This window comes from Miniopterus natalensis, chromosome 7 (genome assembly GCF_054644295.1).
Source record: "Miniopterus natalensis isolate mMinNat1 chromosome 7, mMinNat1.hap1, whole genome shotgun sequence".
NCBI classification, from domain to species: Eukaryota; Metazoa; Chordata; class Mammalia; order Chiroptera; family Miniopteridae; genus Miniopterus; species Miniopterus natalensis.
In genome coordinates this window covers 44,457,970-44,482,018 of record NC_142087.1, presented here as the reverse complement: position 1 = coordinate 44,482,018, position 24,049 = coordinate 44,457,970, and the positions used below count along the sequence as shown (strand labels likewise).

Sequence of the window (24,049 nt, the reverse complement as noted above, 5' to 3'; positions counted from 1 at the left end):
TGTTTATTTTATAACCTGTGTTCCCCCAAGCTCTGCATGCTGAGGAAGGGTGTCTCATGTGAGCCTCGTGACACCTAGTATGTTGTGGCAGAAAAGAGGCTGAGAGCTGCTACCTGTAGCACTGGGGAGAATCGATTATTTTTTAAATTTATTTATTTATTTATTTATTTATGTATTTATTTTAAATATATCTTTATTGATTTCAGAGAGAGGAAAAGAGAGGGAGAGAGATAGAAACATCAATGAGAGAGTCATTGATTGGCTGCAGCCCACAACCTGGGCATGTGCCCTGACCGGGAATCGAACCCTGATCACCTGGATCCTAGGTCGACGCTTAACTGCTGAGCCATGCCTGGCCGGGCTAAATTTATTTTTTAATCCTCACCTTAGGATACTTGGTTGCCTCCTGCATGTACCCTGACCAGGGCTGGAGATTGAGCCTACAACTGAGGTACATTCCCTTGGCCGAAACTGAACCCTGGACCCTTCAGTCTGTAGGCTGACACTCTAACCATTGAGCCAAATGGGCTAGGGCTAGACTATTTTTAAAACAAGCCAGTAGCACAATTAAGCCAGCATTTTAGAACAAATCCTTTGACTTCAAGGTAGAGACTGGATGGGTGGGACAACCCTGGAGAGAGGGGACTAAATGCTGTGCTTAGAGTGTGAGATAATGAATCTGAATTAGGCAGAGGCATAAGGGATGGAAGGAAAGGCTTCAGATTTGAGAACTGTTATGGGGATAAAATCATTAGAATTTTGCAAGTAAATGAGGGAGGTGAGGATGGAAGAGCTAGGATGACATCTAGCTTTCTGGTTTGGCTGATTAGGGGCAGTGGGAGGATGATCGGGACGAGAAGGGGGAAGTTCAAGGTAATGGTTTATGTTACATTTGGGAGCTTGTGGGTTATCTGGATGAAAAGGGGGACTTGGGAATTATCAGTGCAGAGCCAATGGGTCCAATTCATAGCATACATCACGTTAATTGTTATGATTCTATTAAGACAGCTTTTCAAATATATTTAAAAGGAACCTGAGGGAAAGTCTAAAATAAGAAGAGTCCCAATGTCAGCACTTAATGGTACAGCTGAATTCAAGGGAATAAGTAGAAGTTGGGAAGGACATGTCTGAGAATTGAGATGATAATTAGGAGAGAGTGGGAGAAAAACGTCATATTAAGGATTGGATGTGTATATTTGTGTCAGCTGACAGATCTTCCGGGGCGATGGCTTTTGAGACCATGGCACTGTATTAAATTCAGACTGGAAAAAGATAAATAAAAATTTAAAAAATTCAAACTGGTCCTTATTGTTTTCAGGTGGCAGATGTTAATTGGTGGACTTTTGCTTCGTGTGTCATGGAAACTGGGCTGGGTGGAGCTCAACAGCAGTTCAAGGTAGAACCTCTTCTATGCTTCATGACTCACACCTGCTTCCTTTTTACATTACATAATTTCTTATGGTTTTACATTGGGAAACACGGATGTTTATTTGAGTTGTTTGGTCTCTTTGTTCCCTTCTGCCCTTGAGATTCAATGCTTTTATAATCAAATAGAACTCGAGCAGTATTTTTCTGGTTAATAATGCCACTAATATAATATTGAAATTAGTTGAGATATACAATGTATGATACCATATTAATTTGGCTTTGTTTTAGATCATAGGACCACTATGAATGAGTTTTTAAATAAACTTTAAAAATTTTTAATAAATTTTTACTTTGAAATTATTTCCTTATAGAAGTTAGAAATAATGTAAAAAACTTCCACACTCTTTACTCAGATTTCCTAATTATTATTTTATCACACTTCTGTCATTCTTTCTTTATATGTAATGATATATATAAATTTTTTTCTGAAACATTTGAGAGTAAGTTTCAGATTTCAGAGTAAGATGCTGCTTTTCTTTATTTCTAAATTCTTTAGCGTGTATTTTCTAAGACCAAGGACACTTTTTTTACATGACTACAGTACAATTAGCAAAATCAGGAGATTAACACTGATACAATACTAATATCTTATCTACAGATCATATTCAGATTTTGCCAGTTTTCTCAGTAATATCCCTCTCTCCGCCCCCATTCTGATCCAGAGTCCAAATCATACCATATATCATAGTCATTGTTATGATTCTATTAAGACAGCTTTTCAGATATATTTAAAAGAAATCTCAAAGGCTATGACATTTTTCAGCCAAAATTATTATCTGAATTGGCCATTCATTCCTGCCTCACCTAGATAAATTTTTGAGAACATCATGCCTCTCCTGAAATTATGCACCAAATGAATAGAAAATGAAGCTAAGATTTATATGAGTAAGGCAAACATCCCAACTGAATGATCTGGCCAAGTCATTCACCTTGTGGTCCAAGTTATCTGCCCAACTTCCCCAGTAATCAGATTAACTGCTTAATTGCTAAGTCATCCCTGTGTTTAGCACTTTGGAGAAGCTTTGAGAACATGTCCAGTATAAATATTAATAATCTTCTCCCAAAATATAAAACTAAAGAGGAAAAAACGAGTATTAAGAGGCCTTATGAAGGAGAGACCCTGGGAACATAGGTGTAGATTAATTTCCCTGACCTGATTCTATCATAGTCCAAATGCTAAAAGAATATTCCACTCAAGATGCTTACCTAATCCGAAGGAGTACTTCATTAAATCATACGGTATCTTTAACTTGATAAAATAAAGGTACTTTTGGGATTTTATGTGTGAGAGTACTTTACACTCAATTGTTATGCTGGATAATTCATTGAGAACTGGGTCTTCATTTAAACAGATATGGGCCCTGAATTCACAAGGCCTGTCATAGCTCTAATATGCAGCTAAATAATTCTGACTCCAAGTGGTTGAATTTATTCCTCCACAGAAGCAAGGGATTGGACTAGAATGAGGGAATTCACTGTCAGATTGTGAACTGGGTGAACAGTGCTGATTAACATGTGTCATCCATTCTCACAGTGTAGCTGACCAATTATCCTATAATTTCTGATGTGAATTATTTACTTATTAATACTAGTCTTTTATTTTTTAAAATTTATCTTTATTGTTGAGAGTACCTGTAATACTCTCAACAATAAAGATAAATTAAAAAAAATTTAAAAATAAAAATAGCTAGAAAAAAAAATAATACTAGTCTTTTAAACATTACCTTAGTCATGTTCCCTTAAAAGCATTGTTCATACTTATTTTTTGTATGTAAAATACACATAGCATAACATTTGTCATTTATTAACAGTTTTTATTTTTTATATTTATTTATTTTATTTTTTAATTTTTTAATATATCTTTATTGATTTCAGAGAGAGGAAAGGAGAGGGAGAGAGAGAGATAGAAACATCAATGATGAGAGAGTCATTGATCAAGCCCACAACCCGGGCATGTGCCCTGACCGGGAATCAAACCCCTATCACCTGGATCCTAGGTCGATGCTCAACCACTGAGCCACGCCCGGCCGGGCGATTAACAGTTTTTAAGTGTACAATTCAGTAGCATTAAGGACATTCACACTGTTGTGCAAGCATTACCACCATCTATTTCTAGAACTTTTTCGTCACCCTAAACAGAAATTCTGTTCCCATTAAATCCTAGCTCCCCATGCACACTTACCTCTAGCCCCTGGTAAACCACTCTTCTACTTTTTTATTTTTTATTTTTTATTCTTTTGTTAATCCTCACCCAAGGATATTTTTTCCATTGATTTTTAGAGAGAGAGTGGTAGGGAGGAAGAGAGGGAGAGAGAGAGATTAAGAGAGAAACATTGATGCCAGAGAGACACATCGATTGGTTGCTTCCCATGCACACCCCAACCGGGGCCAGGGATTGAACCTGCAACCCAGGTATGTGCCCTTGACTGGAAATCGAACCTATAACCCTTTGGTATGTGGGGCGATGCTCTAACCACTGAACATACCTGCCAGGGTAGTTCTACCTTTTTATATCTGTGAATTTGCCTATTCTAGGTACCCCATTTAAGTGGAATCATATAATATTTGTCCCTTTGTGACTGGCTTATTTCACTTAGTGTAATGCTTCAAGGTTCATCCATGTTGTAGCATGTGTCAGAATTTCATTTTTTTTTAAGACTGGATATATTCTGTTGTATGTGTACCACCTTTGGTATGTATACCACATTATATACCACATTTTATTTATCCATTCATCTGTTGATGGAATTCTTTATACTTTTATTGCTTTCTTATGGGGAGCTGGGGAGTGATTAGTAGAACTGGGTGAAGTCAAAAGTTCTCATGATTCTTTCCCTGGAAGAAGTGGTCCTCTGACAGGAGAATTTTGAGAACCACCAGACACTATTGTCCCGTGAACTCCCATGATACTAGGCTCCACTAATTTCAGAAGATCCGTGATCATATCCCTTTCAGCCCCCTTGTTAAACTTCTTGACATCTTTTCACATCTATCTCCTGGACTTCCTTAGGTGGTTTCATAGCCACACACATGATGTGAACTTAATTAAGCTTCTTGTCCAAGATCTCAGTATCTTATAGTTACTAGTTGCTGTTGTGGTTAATAACTGTGGCACAGCTCAGAATTTGCCTCAGGCCCTTGGCAAAGGGGAGTTACAGATGGCAAACAGCAAGGACATAGCACCAGTGTCCCTTCGTGTGTGCCTGGGCTGGGTGTGTTTGCTGTGGCTGCTGTTTCTTACTGGGCTTGGCAACCTGATGATATCATTAGGAAACCAAAGTCTAGCTTTGCTTTGTGACTGTGTGCTTGTGCGGAGATGGCCGAGATTGGGTTCTGCTAAAAATGAAAACAACAACAGGAAGATGGTTGGAGTCCCAGAGGTCATCGTGGATTGGGGATGATGGGGATCTAGAGGGTGTATCCAAAATTGGTACTTAGTAGCATATGGCGCAGAGCCTATGCTCATTTAGATTGTCATAGCCTGCAGCACAGCAGAAACCCAGATTCCCTCTCAAACAAGTTACAGAACCTGGCACTTCATTTCATATGTTGCAGAGAGGCCACATCTGCTGTGTCCTTCAGTGTCTTGCCACATCCTATATTGATACCACCAAGTAACCTGATGGAATCAGGCTCCTCCAGGATGTTTTCCTGGCAACCGGTTATTACCACCAACTGTTGGATGATGCCCTTGAAGGCTTCTGTCTTGGGAAAGATAGTACTGGGTTCCAGCTACAAGCTTGTCATTACGTGGCAGCTATTGCTGTTGCCAAGCCATTGCAGAATGTGGAAGTGATTTTTCTAGTAGATATTGAAGTCCTTTGCTGAAGGTTTTCTGTATTTTCAAACATGATCCTAAGAGAACCCTGTGACCTGTTTCATCTGGTAGGTAGCACAGTGAGAACAGGGCACCCTTTGAACTAGATTCTTGAACCATCACTGAGGACAGACTTGGGTGTGATTTCATTGGAGACTCAGACATCATCTTCCAGATCCTGAATTACCAGGCTACATGTTTAAATAAAAACACTTTGAAAGTAATTTTTAACCTACAGGCCACTTTTAACTCTCAAGTTTTCAAGTATGAGAAGTTCTAAGTTAAAAATTTTATTCCACAACACCTTTGTGACCAGAGATTTCAAAATAGATGAGGGAGAAGCCCCCACCCCTTAATTTTCCATTGAGGGTCTTTATGGAGAACCATAACAAATATCTTTGATAAAACTTCCAAATTAACTCAGCCCTGTCCCTAAAGAAATGAACAGTAAGACAATCAATTAGGGTCCAGATTGTACTCCCTTTTAATGATTGGTTATTTGTTTTTAAGTGAGATATTCCCTTTCATCAAAACTACTGGTGGTTGGAATTTCCCAAAAATGTTTTCATGTGTTCATATTTCATTTTGAGTGACTCTTGCAGTTTTATAAAAAGTCTTATTTGCTCACAGAGGAAAGATAGCACTGAAATTCATGTGTTTTTGACATTTTCCCATACTGTTTTCTCTCCAGAGGAATGCTATAAGTATATATGTAGAAATTACTTTTGGGGGATAATAAGGCCAACTTCCAAAATTCCTCAGGAAACTTGCTGAAAGCCACTGAATGGACGTAATACTAAATAAAATCTGATTGGTGTTGGTGTGGTGATTATGGTAGTTCCTGGGAGAGGAGTCCATGAGGCCAGGGATGATAAAAGAAAGGGTTTTTTGTTTTTTTAGCTTTATTGAGGTATAGTTGACCAATAAAATTTGAAGATATTCAAAGTGTACATTGTGGTGATTTGAAATATGTGTACATTGTGAAAGATTCCCACCATCTAGTTAATTAACATGCCCATCACCTCACATATTTACTTGTTTATAGTAAGAACGTTGAAATTTTACTTTCTTAGCAAATTTCAGTTATATAATACAGTGCTATCAACTGTGGTCACCGTAGGTCCTCAAACCTTATTCATCTTTTCTTTTAACCCTTCCTCTAGGATATGCTTATTGATTTTAGAGAGAGGAGAAGGGGGAAAAAGGGGGAAAGAGAGAGAGAGAAACATCAATATGGGAGAGAAACACTGATTGGTTTCCTTCTGTGTGCGCCCCAACCAGGGATGGAGCCCACGGCCTAGGTACGTGCTCTGCCCGAAATTGAACCTGCAGCCTTTCAGTATACGGATGACTCGCCAACCTGAGCCACACTGGCCAGGGTCTTAGTCGCCTTATAGCTGAAAATTGTGCCCTTTTACCAACCTCTCTATTCCCCCCCCCCCCAACCCCTGGCAACCACTTTTATACTCTCTTTCTGTGAGTCGGACTTGTTTTCTAAGATTCACATGATATCCTGAAGTATTTGTCTTTTTCAGGACAGGATTTTTGACCTTTGGCACCCGCAGGCCGTGCCTATACCACCTTATGCATAGGAATCTACGGAACTTCTGCTTTATTATACACCACACCTCCTACCCCTGTCCCTCTGTGTCAGTACAGCCCCTTTCTGGCCTTTTCACAGGCTCGGCTGGTCGTGTGAAATGTAACACTCCCCAGACCTGACATCAAAGGCGTATGTCCTGCACATTAGTTTGGAGTCTCAGTCACTTTGGACTGTGGCCTGGCAAAGGGCTTGTACTAGAATCTCTTTTTTTCTCGTATTTGTTAGAAATAAGATCCATAGCTCTTCTAGCCTGCCTCACTTATTGTCTGGGGACCCGGGTGACCTACAGTTCTTTTCCATTTTTCTTTTTGGTCTATATTTCTGAGTACTAGCATCTCCTCTGTTCTGCGCTGTCCCTTCAGCCTGTCTCTGAAGGCTCAGCTGCACATCCAGCCTTGGTCCTTCTGGGGGAGGAGGGAGGTGCCTGGGGGGGTGGGGAGGGTAACTGCTGTGACAGTGGAGGCTGCAGGAGGCCCCCAGAAGACTACGGCAGGGTCCAGGCCTGAACTGCGGAGAACAGTGGTCTTTCAAGCAGGGCGCTGTTGGAAATTGGAACTGGTTTCTTCCAGGCCCTTGTTGGTCTTCAGGGATTGTCAGAACCTCACTGAAGGTGACAAGATTTTCATTTAAGCATGAATGGGGCCACATGTTGAGAATCTCGGGCCAGTGAACGAAATGGGAAATGGGAAGAAGGGATGAGTCCAAATGGGAAGAACCAGTTATGAAAGTGCCTTGAAAAATGGAACTTTACAGAAAAAATGGTAACAGGGTCCTTTCTATCTAGCCAGGGACACTGCCTCGTATGTACAGCCTTGGGTACCCCAGCTTGCAAGTTCCAGAGGTTGGGACCCAAGCGGCCTTACTTTAAATCAGGAGTCAGCAAACAAGAGACAGAGAATAAATATTTTAGTCTTTGTGGGCCATACAGTCTCTGTCACAACTACTCAATTCTGCCTTTGCCTTATGAAAGCAGCCAGAGACAGTGCATAGGCGGACAGAAATGGTTGTGTGCAAACAAAATGCTGTTTTCAGAACGAGGCAGCAGGCAGGGAATTGGCCCACAGGCCATAGTTTGCTGACTCCAACTTTAATTTATGCTCTGTGACAAAGAGTATCGTCACAGGGTTCTTGGGTCCAAGTAATTTTGGGGTTGAACTTTGTTGGGCATGTGGCCTTCTGTGAGTCAGAGGAAGAGGAAAGAGGGGGGAGAAAGGTCTAAGAAAAGGGGGAAGGAAGGAGAAAAGGGAGTAAGACTCTTTGGGGACCAAATTCACCAGTAATGGACCAAAATATAAAATCTAGGAATCTCCTGTAAGTATCGAGTTAATATATCTAGAAGTCCTTGTAAACTGTAAAGCAGATGTTGACTTTACCATGGTAAGGTATTACTGTTGAGGCCATTGCCAATAGTCAACAAGCGAACCTTGGTATCTTGGTCACTTGTTATTTTCATGTTTGGAAACTGTTTATAGGTCCACTGGGTGTCAGTATAACACAGAGAGTTTTCAATAATTCAGCCCAAGGCTCTCATGAACAGATAAACTGAGTTTTTCAGGGAGCAGATGTTCCCTCAATAATGCATGCTCTATTTGAAAAACAAGTGATTTAATTTAATTAGCCTTCATCTCAATAACAGCAGTTTTATAATCCATGCCAACATTTTATATGCTTCTGGTAAAATGCTTTCTTCATCAAGGTTCTTAGGGACAGTAGAGTGTGCACAAATGAAAAACCTGCCCACAACTCCAAGAGGCAGTATTTGTGCTTATAAATCTTGTGAGATATAAATCATAAATCCTGTAAGAATAATTATGTGTCACTACAGTTTTCAAACCGGACCCTGTGGCAAATAGTCCTTTAATAGGGACTGCAGTCTGCAATTGTACAGTCTGTAATTTTTCCCCTAGGAGTTGCTGTGAGACCCCTTCCTACATACACCCATGCACCCATACATGTACACACACAGAGACATAGACTCACGCACACGTGTAGACACACACACACGACAAATACACACACACACTCACTGGCTCGGCTGCTCCCCGGAGGCCCATGTGTAACAGAGCCACAATTCTGCCAGGACCGCCTCAGGATTTCATTCCATCTTGCCTCCTTTGTTGGCAGGTAGGACAATGTAAGAATACACCAGCACGGGAGGTCCAAATGATGCCACCTTATGAATGAAAGTTGGAGAAAGAAAGAGTGCATTAATAAATAGTATGTGCCTGCCTTGTTCCTAATGTGCAGGCCCTTGGCTTAGAATCACACAGTGTTAGAGCTGTAAAGGGGGGTGTCCTAGTTAGTTGGGCTGCTATAACAAAAATACTATAGGCTGGGTGATTTTACTTTTTTCTTTTTGGTCTATATTTCTTTGACTAGCATCTCCTCTATTCTGCGCTGTCCCTTCAGCCCCAACAGAAATTTATTTCTCACAGTTCTGGAGGCTGGGAAGTCCAAGATCAGGGTGCCAGCATGGTTGGGTCCTGGTGAGGGCCTCTCCTTGGTTTACAGATGGCTGCTTTCTTGCTTTGTCCTCACATGACACACAGAGAGAATGAGAGAGAGGGAAGGAGGGAGACGGAGGGACGGAGGGAGGGACAGGGGAGAAACAAGCTCTCTCAGGTTTCTTACAGTGACCTAATTTCCTCCTAAATGCCCCACCTCCTAATACCATCTGGAGTTAGGGTTTCAACATGTGAATTTTGGGGGGAGACAGACATGTAGTCCATAGCAGAGGGTGAGTCAGCATAACCTCTGGGAGGCAATTTTATAATCATTTGCAAACTTCAATGCATGTATCTTTGAACAGCAGTTGCACTTCTGGGAATTTATCCTGAATGTTGCAAAAACATCATGAACATGAAAAGAGAATATATTCGAGGATAACCATTACAACATTAGAATAATAAAAAATAGGATTGACTTAAATGTGCAGCAATAGCATGGTATTCGATGATTAATAAGTTGGGAATGATTTTTTGACATGGAAAGGTGTTAAGCAGATTATAAAGCAATGTATACAGTAGGACCCCATTTTTGTTGAAGTGCTCATATATGGGCATATGGCATTGTTTGGAAGGAGACATAGCAAGCTCTTAACAGTGGTTATCTTTGGGTAGTGGGATTGTAATTGTAATGTTTTTCTTGATGATTAGTATTTTCAGTATTTTATAGCATGGATAGGTACTACTTTTTAATAAGAACACACAATACAATATACATATAACGTATTATGGAATTGTACACCTGAATTCTATATAATTTTATTAACCAATGTCACCCCAATAAATTCAATAAAAAAGAAAAAGGGATAAATTATTATAGAAAACAAAGTAGCCTCCATTCCAAGTTTCTAAGTTCATGGCTATTGAAGAAAAAACATGTTTGTTTTTTAATGCAGTTAGTTTTTTGTTGTCATAGTTATGGGCAACAAAAACAATCAAACACGTACGATTGTTATAAATGTTTATTGAATTTAAAATTGTTTGAATTCCCCATTAGGGCCATTTCAAAGAGGCAGCTGGCAGGACGGAGGTCTTTTTGCTCTCACCCATGCCCTTAAACTGAGCAGCTGTAAGCACAGCAGTTCTACTCTGTTCAGGGCTTGAGAAAAACAGACGAAGAAACATGAATTAGGGTCATGACTGGAGTTTCCTAATATATAGGGTGTCCCAAAAATATGTACACCTTTAACAGTCGATAGCTCAATTGCTGTTTCTTTTCAGGTTTAACCCATTGAAATTAATAATTATTCAAAGTGTGTGTACATTTTGGGGGACATTCTGTATTTCGTTGCCGTTGTTTTTCTCTTGTACCAATCTAGAGGGAGAAGGGTAAGTTACAAAAGGAATACATTGTGATTTATTCAACAGATATTTGAGTGTCTACTATGTATATGCCAGGCATTGTTCTAGGTGCAGAGGGTGCAGACAAAAACCCTTGCCCTCAACCATCTTACATTCTAGAAGAAGTAGACAGACAGGAAACAAATGAAAGTGGCAGGATATGATGTGTCAGATGATTATTCGTGTGGAGACAAATGAAGCCAGCTGAGGGGATAGGTGCGCCCTCGAGTGCTAGTGCCAGTAGGTGTGGCTGGGGTTGGTATTTTATAGGGTGGGTAAGTCGCACTCACCAATAAGATGACGTTTGAGCAGCGATCTGAATATGTGAGAGAGTTGGCCATGCAGGTGTCTGAAATGGAGAGAGTTTGGGCAGAGCAAGCAATAGCAAACCCTGAGGTGCTGGCATATCTGCTGACCAATGAGACCAGAATGCAGTGTTATGCCACGTATAAATGCACATATCCTGGATACCTTTAAATACCTCAGAGAGTATGCTTTTTTAAAGGCTTTTGATAAGTGTAGCCAAGTACATACATACTCTCCAGAAAGATACCAATTTTTATCTCACAGCCATATATGAAGGAATTGAGTTTATGACCCTTATATTAGATACTAACTTAAAAAAAATTTCTAGTGTCTGGAAAAACCTGGTATATCGCTGTCTTAATTTAAAGTTCTTTTTTTATTAGGGAGGTTGAATGACTTTTTATGTTTATTGGTCATTTGTATTTCGTTCATGTGTGAGAGAGAGAGAAAGATAGAAGAGAAGATTATCTGGTTTTGTCCATAAATACGGTTATTTTTCTTTTGGGGAGTTGATGTTTTTCTTATTGATTTGTAAGCACTCATTATACATTAAGGATATTTTTAAAAAATGTTTTTATTGATTTTTAGAGAGAGAGGAAGGGAGAGAGTTAGAGAGATAGAAACATTGATGAGAGAGAAGCATTATCTATCAGCTGCCTCCCGCACGCCCCCTACTGGAGATTGAACCCACAACCTGGGCATGTGCCCTGACCGGGAATCAAACCTGTAACCTCTTAGTTCATAGTTTGACGCTCAACTGCTGAGCCATGCTGGCTAGGCTACATTAAGGATATTAAACTCCAGCCTGTTTTATGTGTTATCAATATGTTTTTTTTATTATTAAATTTATTGGGGTGACATTGGTTAATAAGATCATATAGGTTTCAGGTGTGGATTTTTATGTTACAAGATCTGTATATTGCACTGTGTGCCCACCACCCAAAGTCAAATCATCTTCCATTACCATATATTAGGTGTCTTTTAAAATATATATATTGATTTTAGAGAAGGGGGAGAAGGAAAGAGGGAGAGAGAGAGAGGGGAACACTGATAGGCTGCCTCCTACTGGCGATCGAGCCGGAAACGGGCATGTGCCCTGACCAGGAACCGAAATGGCAACCTTTTTGGTGCACACAAAGATGCCCAACTTAGCCACAGTGGCCTGGGCGCCAATATGTTTTCCTGGTTTGTTATCTCTGAATTTTGTTTCTGGTATCTTTGGTCATTTTATGTAGGTGGATCTGTCAGCCTTCCTTAATGGCTGCTGTGTCCTTGGGGTTATGTGTAGAAAAGCCAGAGAAGAACACTTATTGAGTGTTGTTGTTGTTTTTCATGTGCCATGCACTGCCCCAAATACTGCACATTCATTCTCTTGGTTCATCTTCTCAGTAACCATCTGAGCATTATTATTCCCATTTTATAAGTAAAAAAACTAAACTGAGTTCTTATTGCAAACTAGCTTTAGAGTTGAGATATAAACCTTCTGTATGAAGGTTTGCCTGACCACAAAGGCACATCCTTCCCACTTCACAGAACTTTCTGCTCTGTGCTTGTGCATCCTTCCTGCCCCTACCCCTAGATGACCCTGATGACCTCTAGGTGACCCCAGCCCTAGATGACCTGACATAGAAGAAAGGGCACAGCACAGAGAAATGTGAAGTCTGTTCATCCCTTAGAGCTACTGGTTAAAGTTAGCTAATTGCTGGAACATTGCTTGGGAGTGAAGAGAGCTAATTATTATTTCCAATGATTTGCGTAACCATGTCAATGTTATATGATTATACTCTCCAATGCCCCAAACCAGGTATGATTTCCATCTGTTATTGCTATATCTCCCTAGAAAATAATCCTCAGTTAAAGTGCCTCGGGGCTAGCTAGGATTTTAAAATTATGGTTTTATTTCTTCCTGAAGAAATTATGTTTTAAAAATATATCAAGAGATCGCAAAAGCACAAAGAAGTACCACCACCCCCATAGCTTGCATCTTTACCTTGTTTGCACACTACCTGCAAAAACATGGAGAACAGTTGTCATGTATTTTATCTGCCCCGGGTAAGTGTTGAAAGGTCTGATCCTTCTGTGTTGTGATAGCACATTAACAGTTGTGGAAACCCTGTAGGGCAGGAATCTAAATTCTAATTCCTGAAGCAGCAAGTGTAAACCACTTGAATTATGTAAGTGCTGCAGTCAGTTGATGACATTCCTTTCAGCAGGTTCTCTGCTGAAGGGAGCCTGGTTGTGCACTCCCACCACTGCCATGGTCTGTTTGCTGCCCATCTCTCCCACTAGCTTGTGCATTTCATGAGATCAGTGTTGTCTAGAATTTGGGAATAAACCGTTAATGAAGAATAAGTTTGTGACAAAGTCTTACCAAACCATAAGAGACTCCTATTGCTGAGAATAATGGACCAAGGGGGGAAATTTTGTTGAAGAAAATACATTTGAACCTTATTCTCAAAACGGGGGGTAAGGGAATACAGGAAGGTCAGATGTAAGACACACTTAGTCGGGCATTCTTGCTCATGAGAGAGCAGAGGAGGCTCCTCAGACCCTTACACCCAGTTCTCTACTTGACATCTCTGCGTAGGTGTTCCAAAAGCATCTCAGGTTCATAATATTCAAGACTGAGTTAATGATTTTCCCAATCAAACCTCCTCCAGTTTTTCTTATCTTAGTGCACCACCATCCATCCATTATTCAAATTGGAAGCCTGGCAGTCATCCTTGGTGTCTTCTGTCCCCTACCCTCTAGTAGAAATTATCACCAAGTTCTACTGATTTCTCAAATTGGTCCATTCTCTCCATCTCCATCATCTCTTGTCTGGACCACTGCAATGTATACCTGACTGATCTGTCCTCACACCCTCAACCCCATTCCAATCTATTGTCCATACTGTAGCAAATATTTTCAAAATGCAAATTAGATTATCTTATACCCTCCCTGGGTTTGTCTCTTCATCTACTCAAGCTACGTTTGCCTGCCTCTATTTCCTCTTGCCACAGGGCCTTTGCACAAGCTATATTTATGTCTGGAAAGTTGTGTCCCTTCCACTGCTCTACCCACTCCCTATACCCAGTTTAATTTTGAATTTTATCTCAAACATCACTTACTTAAGGAAAGTTTCCCTATCTTCACTGACTAGGTCAGATTCCCCTAGAGTATAGCATAGTCCTTTAGTCTCCTTTGTAACATTTATCAGTGTAATATTTTACATTTATTTATATGAACAAAACACATGTGGTTCCTACCTTTCTGAAACTTGAGGTTTATTTGAGGGATGAAGGAAAATTAATAATGTTCACAGAAATTCCCTTATCTGACTCTGTCAGACAGATAATTAGTGGGTTAATTGAAAGTCAGATAAATCAGGGAGTCATCTTTTGATGAAATAATCTATTTTTTGCCTTTGATCAGATTTTCATTCAAAATTAGCTGTCCACAGTGATTTGACCTTTATGGAATAAACAAATTTAAGGTTATGCTGCAGGCTTCTTTTCTTCTGTGGTGGGTTTCTTTTCTGCAGGCTTCTTCTCAGCTGCTGGTTTCTTGGTTGCTGCAGCCTTTTTTCCCACCAAAGGCTTCTTTTGCTTTGTAACGCCAATAGCCTTCTTTCCTTTCTTTCCTACCACAGGCTTCTGGCCTGGAACCCCCTTCTCATCTGATTTGGCTTCTAACACTGTTGCTGCTTTATCCACTCGGAGCCTGTGGTCCTTGGCTTGGGGAAGAAGGGTGTTCCGGTACATGGTCTTTGCATATGGGTTTAGCTTCAACATGATTCTCAGGGTTTTCAGTGGATTCTTCTTTAGGATTCTGTATTGAAACTTTTTGCGTGGTTTCAGAGAGCCCTTTGGATCTCTGGGCTTTTCTTTTCTTTTTAAAATTGATTATAGAGAGAGGAAGGGAGGGAGAGAGAAAGAAAGAGAGAGAAACAATGTGAGAGAGAAACATAAATTGGCTGCCTCCCACATGCCCCCTACTGAGGTCAAGTCCGCAACCCAGGCATGTGCCCTGACCGGGAATTGAACTGGCGACCTTTTTGTGCATGGGTGATGCTCAACCAACTGAGCCACACCAGCCAGGGCTCTGTTTTCCAGATTCTGGTAAGCTCTGCATTGAGCATCTTGTGTATGGGAAGGTTGTAGTTACTCTTGAGGGAGTCAGCTTTACACCAGGCGCCATACAGATCATCTAACTCGGCAGAAAGCACTTTCAGTCCAAATGCAGAAACAGCCCACACGCCCACCAGGAAAGTTGCAAAATGTTCGGTTTGCTGACATTAAGCAGAATAATTCCAGGGATGTTTCTGAAGGCTTTGATGATTTTTTTAATCCTTATTATAGACGATGCAAGGTCCTGCGTGCTGGATACCACGGTTTCTCATTTTGCCCTTGCCAGCTCTCATTTGCCAAGAGGCATAGACCTTTTTGATATCATCCAAGGCCTTAAGTTTGTTAAGAAGCAGGCCTTCTTGGTCTTCTTGTAGGCCTTCAACTTTATCTTCAACCACCAAAGGAAGTTCAGGAACTTCCTCAATACGATGACTTTTACACATGGCCTGTGCGGGGAAGGCCGAGGCAGCCAGGGCAGAGCAGGTGGCGTATCACTGCTGTATCGTGTTCACTCTGTGAGGCCAATGGCACCAGGGTTTGGTTGGCGCAAACACGTGGCCCCCATGACATATTTTTCCAAAAGCAGCATGGCCAGAATGATGAGTCCCACCACCTCAAACTCTGGGAATTCGAGGCACAGCTCTGCCAGCACCCCACGACTTGGTTCTGGTTTGATGACCTGCCAATTTGCGGACAACATAGGACCAACTATTGTTTTTGCACAAGTAGGTGTGAACAAAGTTCACAATATCTGGTCAAATGGGAGCCTTGAACACAACAGGCAAAGTGACATTTTTCCAGATGATTCCCTCTTTTCAGAGTACACTGATGTCAGTGGACGAGTGCAGGCCATGGCATAGAGAGGAGAGGACCACACTTCCGTCAGCGGGGGCTCCCCTAGGAAAAGTGAAACAATCTATTTTAATTTCAGATGTATAAATATGCATTAATTTGCCAATATTTTAGTAAACTTTTTCTTTTATATATGGATTGTCAACTAGTATTCCCTTGAGTTTTTTCTTGCATAAACATCACTTAACATTTGCTCTAATTTTCAGTAAAATGAGAATTTTGATACTTTGAAACCATATAAATGCAGAATCCTTCTCAATTTTTGATTATTTTTCCTTTTCCTTCTATCCTTTCACACTTGTCTTGCCCACACCTACTTTGGCAGCAATTTTTCCAGTGATTCACATTTGTTATTCTTAATTGCAGCTATAGTTTTATGTTGGTGTGTGGAGCTTTATGTTGGAGGAAGGCAGCTGTCTCACTGATAAGAGATTGGGGGCAGGGCCCTGAAATCACTCTGCAACCAGCCACTTTTTCAGGTGTCTGAAGTTCCATCACTAGTGCAGGTTGCTCTGACTCCACCCACCTTGAAGATGGGCCCTGAGTGAGATGATGGGGGAGAATACAAGCACGAGTGCCCCTATGCCTGGGTCACACAGCTGCCCTGCAGCATCTCCCAGATGTTTCTTTGGTCCAACTAGACCTGTGTCTATTTTTTCTAGTTAAATTTATGTCTTTGTGTTTTAGGGTAGAAGGGTTAAACTACAAGATGTTCCCTAGCCATGTTTTTGTTTCCACACATCCATGGCTACTCCCGTACCCTAATGTCTCTTGGAGCATTGACTCGGCAGGAGTTTTCTTTGTTTGAGGAGGAATGGAGCACAAATGTCTGGGGCCTCACTGACCTTACATTCCAAAGTCCTGTGCCTGCTGCAACTCAGCCAGCTGCCATTTCACCCAGTGCCCTCCTTCCTTCCTTCCTCATCAGTGCTCCCTGCAGTATATGCTCTGCGGTTCCTTCCGGTGCACAGTGGGCCATGGGCCTGGATCCTGTCTCCGTTGACCCTTAATGTCTAATGGGAAAGTCTTTTCCTAGAAGAGTAGCACTTGGCTGATGCTACACTTGACCCATTAGGATGGAGGATGGCATCTTCCTTTCTCTGTTCACCTTTTGGTTGGAAGTGCAGACATCTATTATTGCAGCAGGACAGGTAATAGTCCTCAGATCATTAGCTGTTTGGTCTACTACCAGAGCAAAATCATGTTGTGTTTGCTGTTTGTCTGTTTATATGTCAGTGTCTCCTTTTAGATTATGAGGTCTTTGAGTGTTAAGTGTAAAAGGGTGGTTCAAATCTAGGTCTTTGGAATTAGGCAGACCTGAATTCAAATTCCTGCTTCGCCATTACCAGCTCTTCTGACCACAGGCAAATTACACACTCTTTGTGCTTCAGTTTCCTCATCTGCACAATGGGGATAACAATAATACTTTCCTCATAAGATTGTTGTGCAGATTTTAAAAAAGGCCTGGTGTAGAAAATGTTTAGCACAGTGCCTGGTTTGTAGCAAGTGTTTAAGAAATGTCAGCTGTGATGTTTCTGTTAATAGTAATTTGGTGCTGCCTGGCCAGTGTGGCTCAGTGGTTGAGCATCAACCTATGAACCAGGAGGTCACTGCTCAATTCCCGGTCAGGGCATGTGCCTGGGTTTCGGGCTCAACCCCCAGTAGGGGGGGTGTGGGAGGCAGCCAATCAATGACTCTCATCATTGATGTTTCTCTCTCTCTCCCTCTCCTTTCCTCTCTGAAATCAATAAAAAACATTAAAAAAAAATTCTGGTGCTCTTAGCACCTTCCAAGTTGCTGTAAGTATTTGTTGAATGAATGTATACAGGAAGTAGGGTTTGAGGGCCTTAGCAGAGACTGGAAACATTTTAATACCATACTCCCTGAGAAGTCATACAAAAGCAGGTCTGATCATAGATGGAGTGCTTGCTCATGCTAATGAAATTAACAAAGATAATTTCTTGAGCAGGCACCATCCCAGGAGAGCAGTTCATTGAGTTAGTTGGGATTATTATGTTATTCCTGCTGGAATGGTTTCATTTTTTTATATCTATTATTAGAATAACTCTGGGAACTTGTATTAGTGGACTGAATGCATTTGTAACTGATGGGGGAAGCAAGTTGCAACCTCAGTGATGTCCACTCCATATAAAAACTGGGAGTTTGCTTTTCCTGAGGAAAGCAAGATTCTAAACTGTAGTGAAAAAGAAGTTCTTGGTGTGCTACAGTTGAATTAAGTCCTTAAAGATTCCCGGAACCAGCATTCCTGGTTAATGGTTGAAGAAGTCAGCACATGGCCTCCCAGCTCAAGTTCTAGCACTCTTTTATTTTTCATATTCTGCCCTTTCACCCTGTGGTTCCTTTTGTTGTGGTTCCATGGAGCTGTTTGATATATTGCCTAGGAAAACAGCCTTTTTACATTTTTAATGATTTGCATAAGTTCAAAACTTCTGGCTACTTAAAATCCAAATAATAATGTTCACTGCCCCCTTAAGAAAATTAGATTTGTTTTCTCTCCCAACCTGTAGAAGGGCTTTTTCCATTGTCAGCTCGTCTGTGCCCTGTTGTGGGATCAGTAATGACAGGTAGGTGGCAGAATGGCATGCTGTAGGCAGTAGGGTTTTGTTAGCCTCCATCACCTCAGTAGATACAGACCGTGTCACACTTCTTGAGTCACACAGGGATGTTTAGATAACTGCTGTCACTGTATTTGGTGCATTTGAAGGGTAATACTTTCCAACTAGGTCTTTTGGACATAAAATGACAGAAGTATTATGGCCTCTTTTCTTCTTTCTAGATCTGATATTTTGACCTGGCTTCCTGCTTCGGTGCTGTTTGTGGGCATAATCTATGCTGGCTCCAGAGCATTGTCCAGGCTGGTAAGTGTTAGCAATTTTGGGGGACAGCCCTTCTCTCTTCTGCCCTGTTGCCTTTTAACTTATCGCACCCAGAGTAATAGAAGACAAAGCACTAGCTTTAATAATGGTATACCTAGATTGGAGAACAAGCCTTGGACTTGAGGCCAGCATGGGTTCTTTTACCCTTTCCATGAACTGAAGATAAACAGATAACAGGGAAGGGCCTACTTGTTTTATAAGATAGAGAGGCACTGCCCTGGCCAGTGTGGCTCAGTTGGTTGGACCTCTTCCCATGCACCAAAAGGTTCCTGGTTCGATTCCTGCCCAGGTTGTGGGCTTGATACCTGGTAGGGGGAATGCAGGGGGCAGCCAATTGATGTTTCTCTCTCTCCCTTCCTCTCTCTCTAAAAATCAATAAAAAATCTTAAAAAAAAGAAAAAGATGGAGAGGCACAGATGGAGATGCAGGAAGAAAGAGTAGTGACATTTGTGGAGGCTGTCACAGATAGGGCCAGCCTGCTCTGAATGCAGGCCATCTGCAAGAGCAAGGAGAGGGGGTTTAGCCTGCTCCTTGCTTCTGGGGAACTGTGACCCTGCCCATTGGTAATGTGGCCTGGGGTATGTGGATGTACATGCCTGGCACAGAGCTGATACCCAATAACATAGGCATGCTAGTGAAAAAAGTCTGTATACTATCCTCCTACCCTATTCCCCCAGGATTGAGCTCCTTAAAGGTGGAACTGTGGAGAACAAATTTCTAGTTACATGATATGGAACTCAAAAAATTTAGTTATTTTGCCATCAAAAGAGAATCCATGCATACCACCATTGAACAAAGACTCAGAATGCTGCTTAAAAAAATCTAACAGTAGTAATACCTCTTCCTGTTTTTTATCCTGAATACTCGCTGTTTTTATCTATCAGAAAATGATTGCATTCCAATTTTTGGAAAAATTCAAAACTTGCAAAACAACTCAGGCCTTCTGTGTAAAGTTTGTTGTTATGTTGGTCCCTTAGCTCTCAGATTTGAAAACAGTAAAAAAACAAACAACAAGATCTGCCTAGTTGGGTAACAATATTATTGTTAGGACAACTCCAGAGTTGCAAAATAGCAGTTGAGAATTAATAGCAGTAATTTATAAATTAAATCAATATTTTTCTTTCATGATTTATAAGCCTAAGTAGATGGGATGATGTGTGCAGTGGGGGAGAAACGTCCTGGGTGGGCCTAAGAAAGAACCCACAATGCATGTTGGTGCTCAGCCCAGACCAGGAGGCCTGTGCTGGCTTTCGGCTGCCTCTTCTTGATTCTGTCAGGATCCTGCGAGTCTGCTGCCTTACTTTACAGCCGGTGGCCTACAGAGGGTGCTTCCTCTCCTATAGCAGAGATAGCATTTGGTAAAAAACAATGTTCTGTCCAAAGGCTTTTAAAATTTTTATAGGATCTGGGTATTTATTGATGCCAGAATTTTGAAGTTTGAATAACCAAGGTGTCATGCTAATAATAACATTTTTTTTTTTGTACAGTGCTTTTCCATATGTTTCCAGGGTGCTTTTTTTTCTGTATCTTTGTATGTGTTTCTCATAGATACTTGGTAGGTGATGGGTGAGGCAGATGTTAACCCCCTGACAGAAGAAGGAACTCAAGTATGGAAATTCTTGGTCATCCCGACCAGTGTTGCTCAGTGGTTGAACGTTGACCTAGGAACCATTGAGTGTCAACTTATCAACCAGGAGGTCATGGTCCAATTCCGGGTCAGGACACATGCCCAGGTTGTGGGCTTGATCCCCAGTAGGGGGCGTGCAGTAGGTAGCTGATCGATGTTTCTCTCTTATCAATGTTTCTATCTCTCTATCCCTCTCCCTTCCTCTCTCTCTAAAAATCAATAAAAACATGTTTTTTTAAAAAAAAAAAAAAAGAAAGTCTTGGTCATCTGCCTCTGGTTCTACATAGTGGCAGCTCTTCTGACCTTTTGCCTTTTCAGATATGCTCTTTATGACCAATGCATATGGATTTTAGAACAGGCTGTGGGTATAGTAGTGATGCATAAGTTCAGACTCTTTTGGTTGCAGGTGCTGGAGAGCTCATAAACTGATCTAAGGAAAAGGGAAATTCACTGGTTCACATAGGTGAAAAGTCAGAGGGTAGAGATCTGCTTCAGGCAAGGCTTGATCTAGAGCAGCTAATGACATACTCAGAATCCAGTTTCTGTCTTTGTCTCATTTCACAGTCAGGCTATCCTCTCAAGAATGTTGTGTTGTTGACTCCAGACTCACATCCCCACAATTTTAAGTCTAATGGAAAGAGACTGTCTTCCTTGTAGCTCCTGTGTGAGTCCCTGGATTCAATGTTGGTTGGATTCAGTCAGGGCCACTGCCCATCTCAGGCCTGAAAGCTAACCAGGAGCATGGAATCATGCTGATTGGCTGCCCTGGACCGAGACCTCCCTGAACCAGTCACTGCGGCTGGAAAGACTCAGAGCACTGTTTAGCCAGCCCTTGTCATATAGGATCCCTACCTGCATCCCACAGACTGAGAGAGGGTGTGGCAGATCCTCAGTATTGGGTGCTTTACCAAAAGAAAGAATAAGGATACTAGGTGGCAAAAAACCCTCAAAAGTCCATTGTAAATGCCAGTCTAGCACATTCTCAGGCCGATGGGGAGTTTTTTAGCCTAGAAAATGCTTCTCGAACTGTGATCTAAAGGCAGTGCAGGTCTGTGAGCTCTGTATTACCTGTCCATAGGAGACTGCAGCATGTATATCAACTTCGGCACTAAAAGTACTATTTAGATGGGCTGACATTTTAGTTTTAAAGCAATACTTTTTGTAGAAGGAAGCAAAGAATTGACTTCCATTCTGATTCGAGCTGCTTATCTTCTGGGGGCCAGCACTTTGAGTGGCCTTGACCAAGAGCATAGGCTCTTTTAATAAGCAAAAAGAGCTGCCACGATTCAAACTCTTTGAGCAAAGGGAAACAACCAAAACACCCAAATATACCCAGTTAGGGGAAGAGGGTGACAGGAGACACGCATTGTTTTGTAGGTGAAATAACTTAACCCAGCATCTTTTCTTTGTTTTCTGAGTTTTTTATTTTCACACAGTTGCTTAAAAATTCATAGAGTGGATTAAACACGAGGCACTTGTACAGCTTGTGTTAGATAGAAAACAGGCATCAATATGCCAGAGCCAAGCTGTCAGTTTAACTGGGGGAAAAGTGCTCAGTTAAAATCCGTGGGTGCATTGTTATGCAAAACACTCTCGAGGTAGCTCTGCTCTGTCAAGGCCTCCTTTCTCCGAGGAGACTTTGGAGCTTCATTCTCCTGATGTGCAACCCCCGAGAGGAAGCTGGCTTCACTCTGCTGAGGCCCAGTGGGACAGAAAGTTGTTGATTTTTCTACCTCATACTCACAACCAAATGCTATACAGAGTTAAGGGAAAGAGATTCTTCTTGTGGCTATCCATTCAGCAAATATTTATTGGGGATCTACTATATGCTGGGGGCTTAATGACAAATCACGGTCCTTGACTCTGAGGAACCTCAAGGGGAGTCAGTGAGGGACACAGAGCTCACTATGGTAGCAGCCACCTGGAATATTCAGTGTTAGTATGTGTGGGGCACTTCCCATTGCCTACCTTCATGACATATAAAGTTGGACTTAGTTACTCCCATTTACAGATGAGGAAACTGAGATGCAAATTATTTGGCCAAGGTCAAAAGCTAGTAAATGTTAAAGTGGAGATACAGACCCAAGCCCGTCAACTATAACGGTGCATCGCCTAAGCTTACCCTGTTTCCTCCCTAAATTACACCAACCAAGGAGATCAGCCCATTAGGATGAGCAGAGTGGAGGGGAGAGGACCCGTGTAGTTCCTCTCTCTTCTACTGGGGCTAATTCGGGTCCTCTTCTCCGGCTTTTCTCCGCTGAATAAGGTCACAGTGATGATGGCTCTGATGGCATGAGTGCCAGTCTTTGGACGGACAGTACCATTTTGACCAGTCATTATTACTCTCATTATAATTTTCCGGCCAGAAGCCTGCTCAGCTAGACAGGGTTGCCTCAAAGCCTGTGCTGGCGAGTGTTTAGAACAGATGTGCAAATTCATACATTAGTGAGCTTGCCTGTGAGAGGCCAAGCTGGTGATTTGGCTCCTCAAACCATGCTGTGTCCTTGCTTGGGGAAACCAGGGTCAGCAGTTGGAGAGACTCTGCAAATCCAAGTTAAGGCATTTTGACAGGACTGGACTTGGTTTCTTACCCAGCTCTTTGATCTTGGTCCTTTCTTAATTGCTTGTCAGGGTTTCTGTCTTCCGTGAGCACAACATTCACTCACCACGTTGGGATGGAGACTGGATGGGGGTGTTGGTGAGGAAACACACATGGAGTAAGTTACTCAATTAAGCAAACTGGAGCCCATGTATTCCCTCCCCCTTTGTTTGGCTCCAATATCATGTAAAGGAACTTGGATCCGCAAAGGAAAGAATGTAAATGTTGATGTAGATGGAGACTCTTCTCCTAATGTTCCCTGTTACTGCTGCTTAGAGGCAGCTCTCTTCTTTCATGCTTTCTTATCAGAGCTGATCAGAGTCCAACTGTAAGGACTGCTTATTAAGATGTGGGCCCTCTGGCAAAAGAGTAAACCCCTCTTCTGATTTTAGTTATCTGCTTGTTCCATCTAAAGATGTTCTCTATAATCCTTATTAAATGACTTATTAAAATGGGGCTCCAAGGGGAAAACTTCACAGCATTGGATTGGGCAATGATTTCTCGGATATGACACCAAGACACAGTCATCAAAAGAAAAAATAGATGAATTGGACTTCATCAAAATGAGAAACTTCAGTATATCAAAGAATACTATCAGTAGAGTAAAAAGGCAACCCACAAAATGGGAGAAAATATTTGCAGATCATTTATCTGATAAGGGATTAATATCCAGAATATATAGAAAACTCAACAAAAACCAAGCAACCTGATTCAAAAATGGGCAAAGGACTTACATAGACATTTCTCCAAAGAAGATATACAAATGGCCGATAAATCCATGAAAAGATGTTCAGCATCATTAATCATTAGAGAAATGCAAATCGAAACTGTAATGATATACCACTTCACACCCATTAGATTGGCTACTATCAATAATGCAGAAAATAACTATTGGTGGGATGTGGAAAAATTATGCACTGTTGTTAGGTAAGTAAAATAGTGCATCTGCTATGGAAAACAAGTACA

General features: G+C 41.4%; 1 protein-coding gene and 1 pseudogene across 1 annotated transcript in view; one reads left to right on the top strand and one right to left on the bottom strand.

Annotated features, from left to right (window-relative positions):
• The window catches only part of SLC35D4 (solute carrier family 35 member D4), a 103,674-nt gene that overhangs the window by 6,666 nt on the left and 72,959 nt on the right, over window positions 1–24,049 (top strand). The window contains exons 3-4 of the mRNA XM_016211521.2: window positions 1,319–1,396; window positions 18,758–18,839. Of these exons, the coding sequence (XP_016067007.1) occupies window positions 1,319–1,396; window positions 18,758–18,839 (160 nt within the window). The remainder of the gene's footprint in view (window positions 1–1,318; window positions 1,397–18,757; window positions 18,840–24,049) is intronic.
• On the bottom strand, window positions 14,476–15,970 carry LOC107535924 (large ribosomal subunit protein uL4-like; annotated as a pseudogene).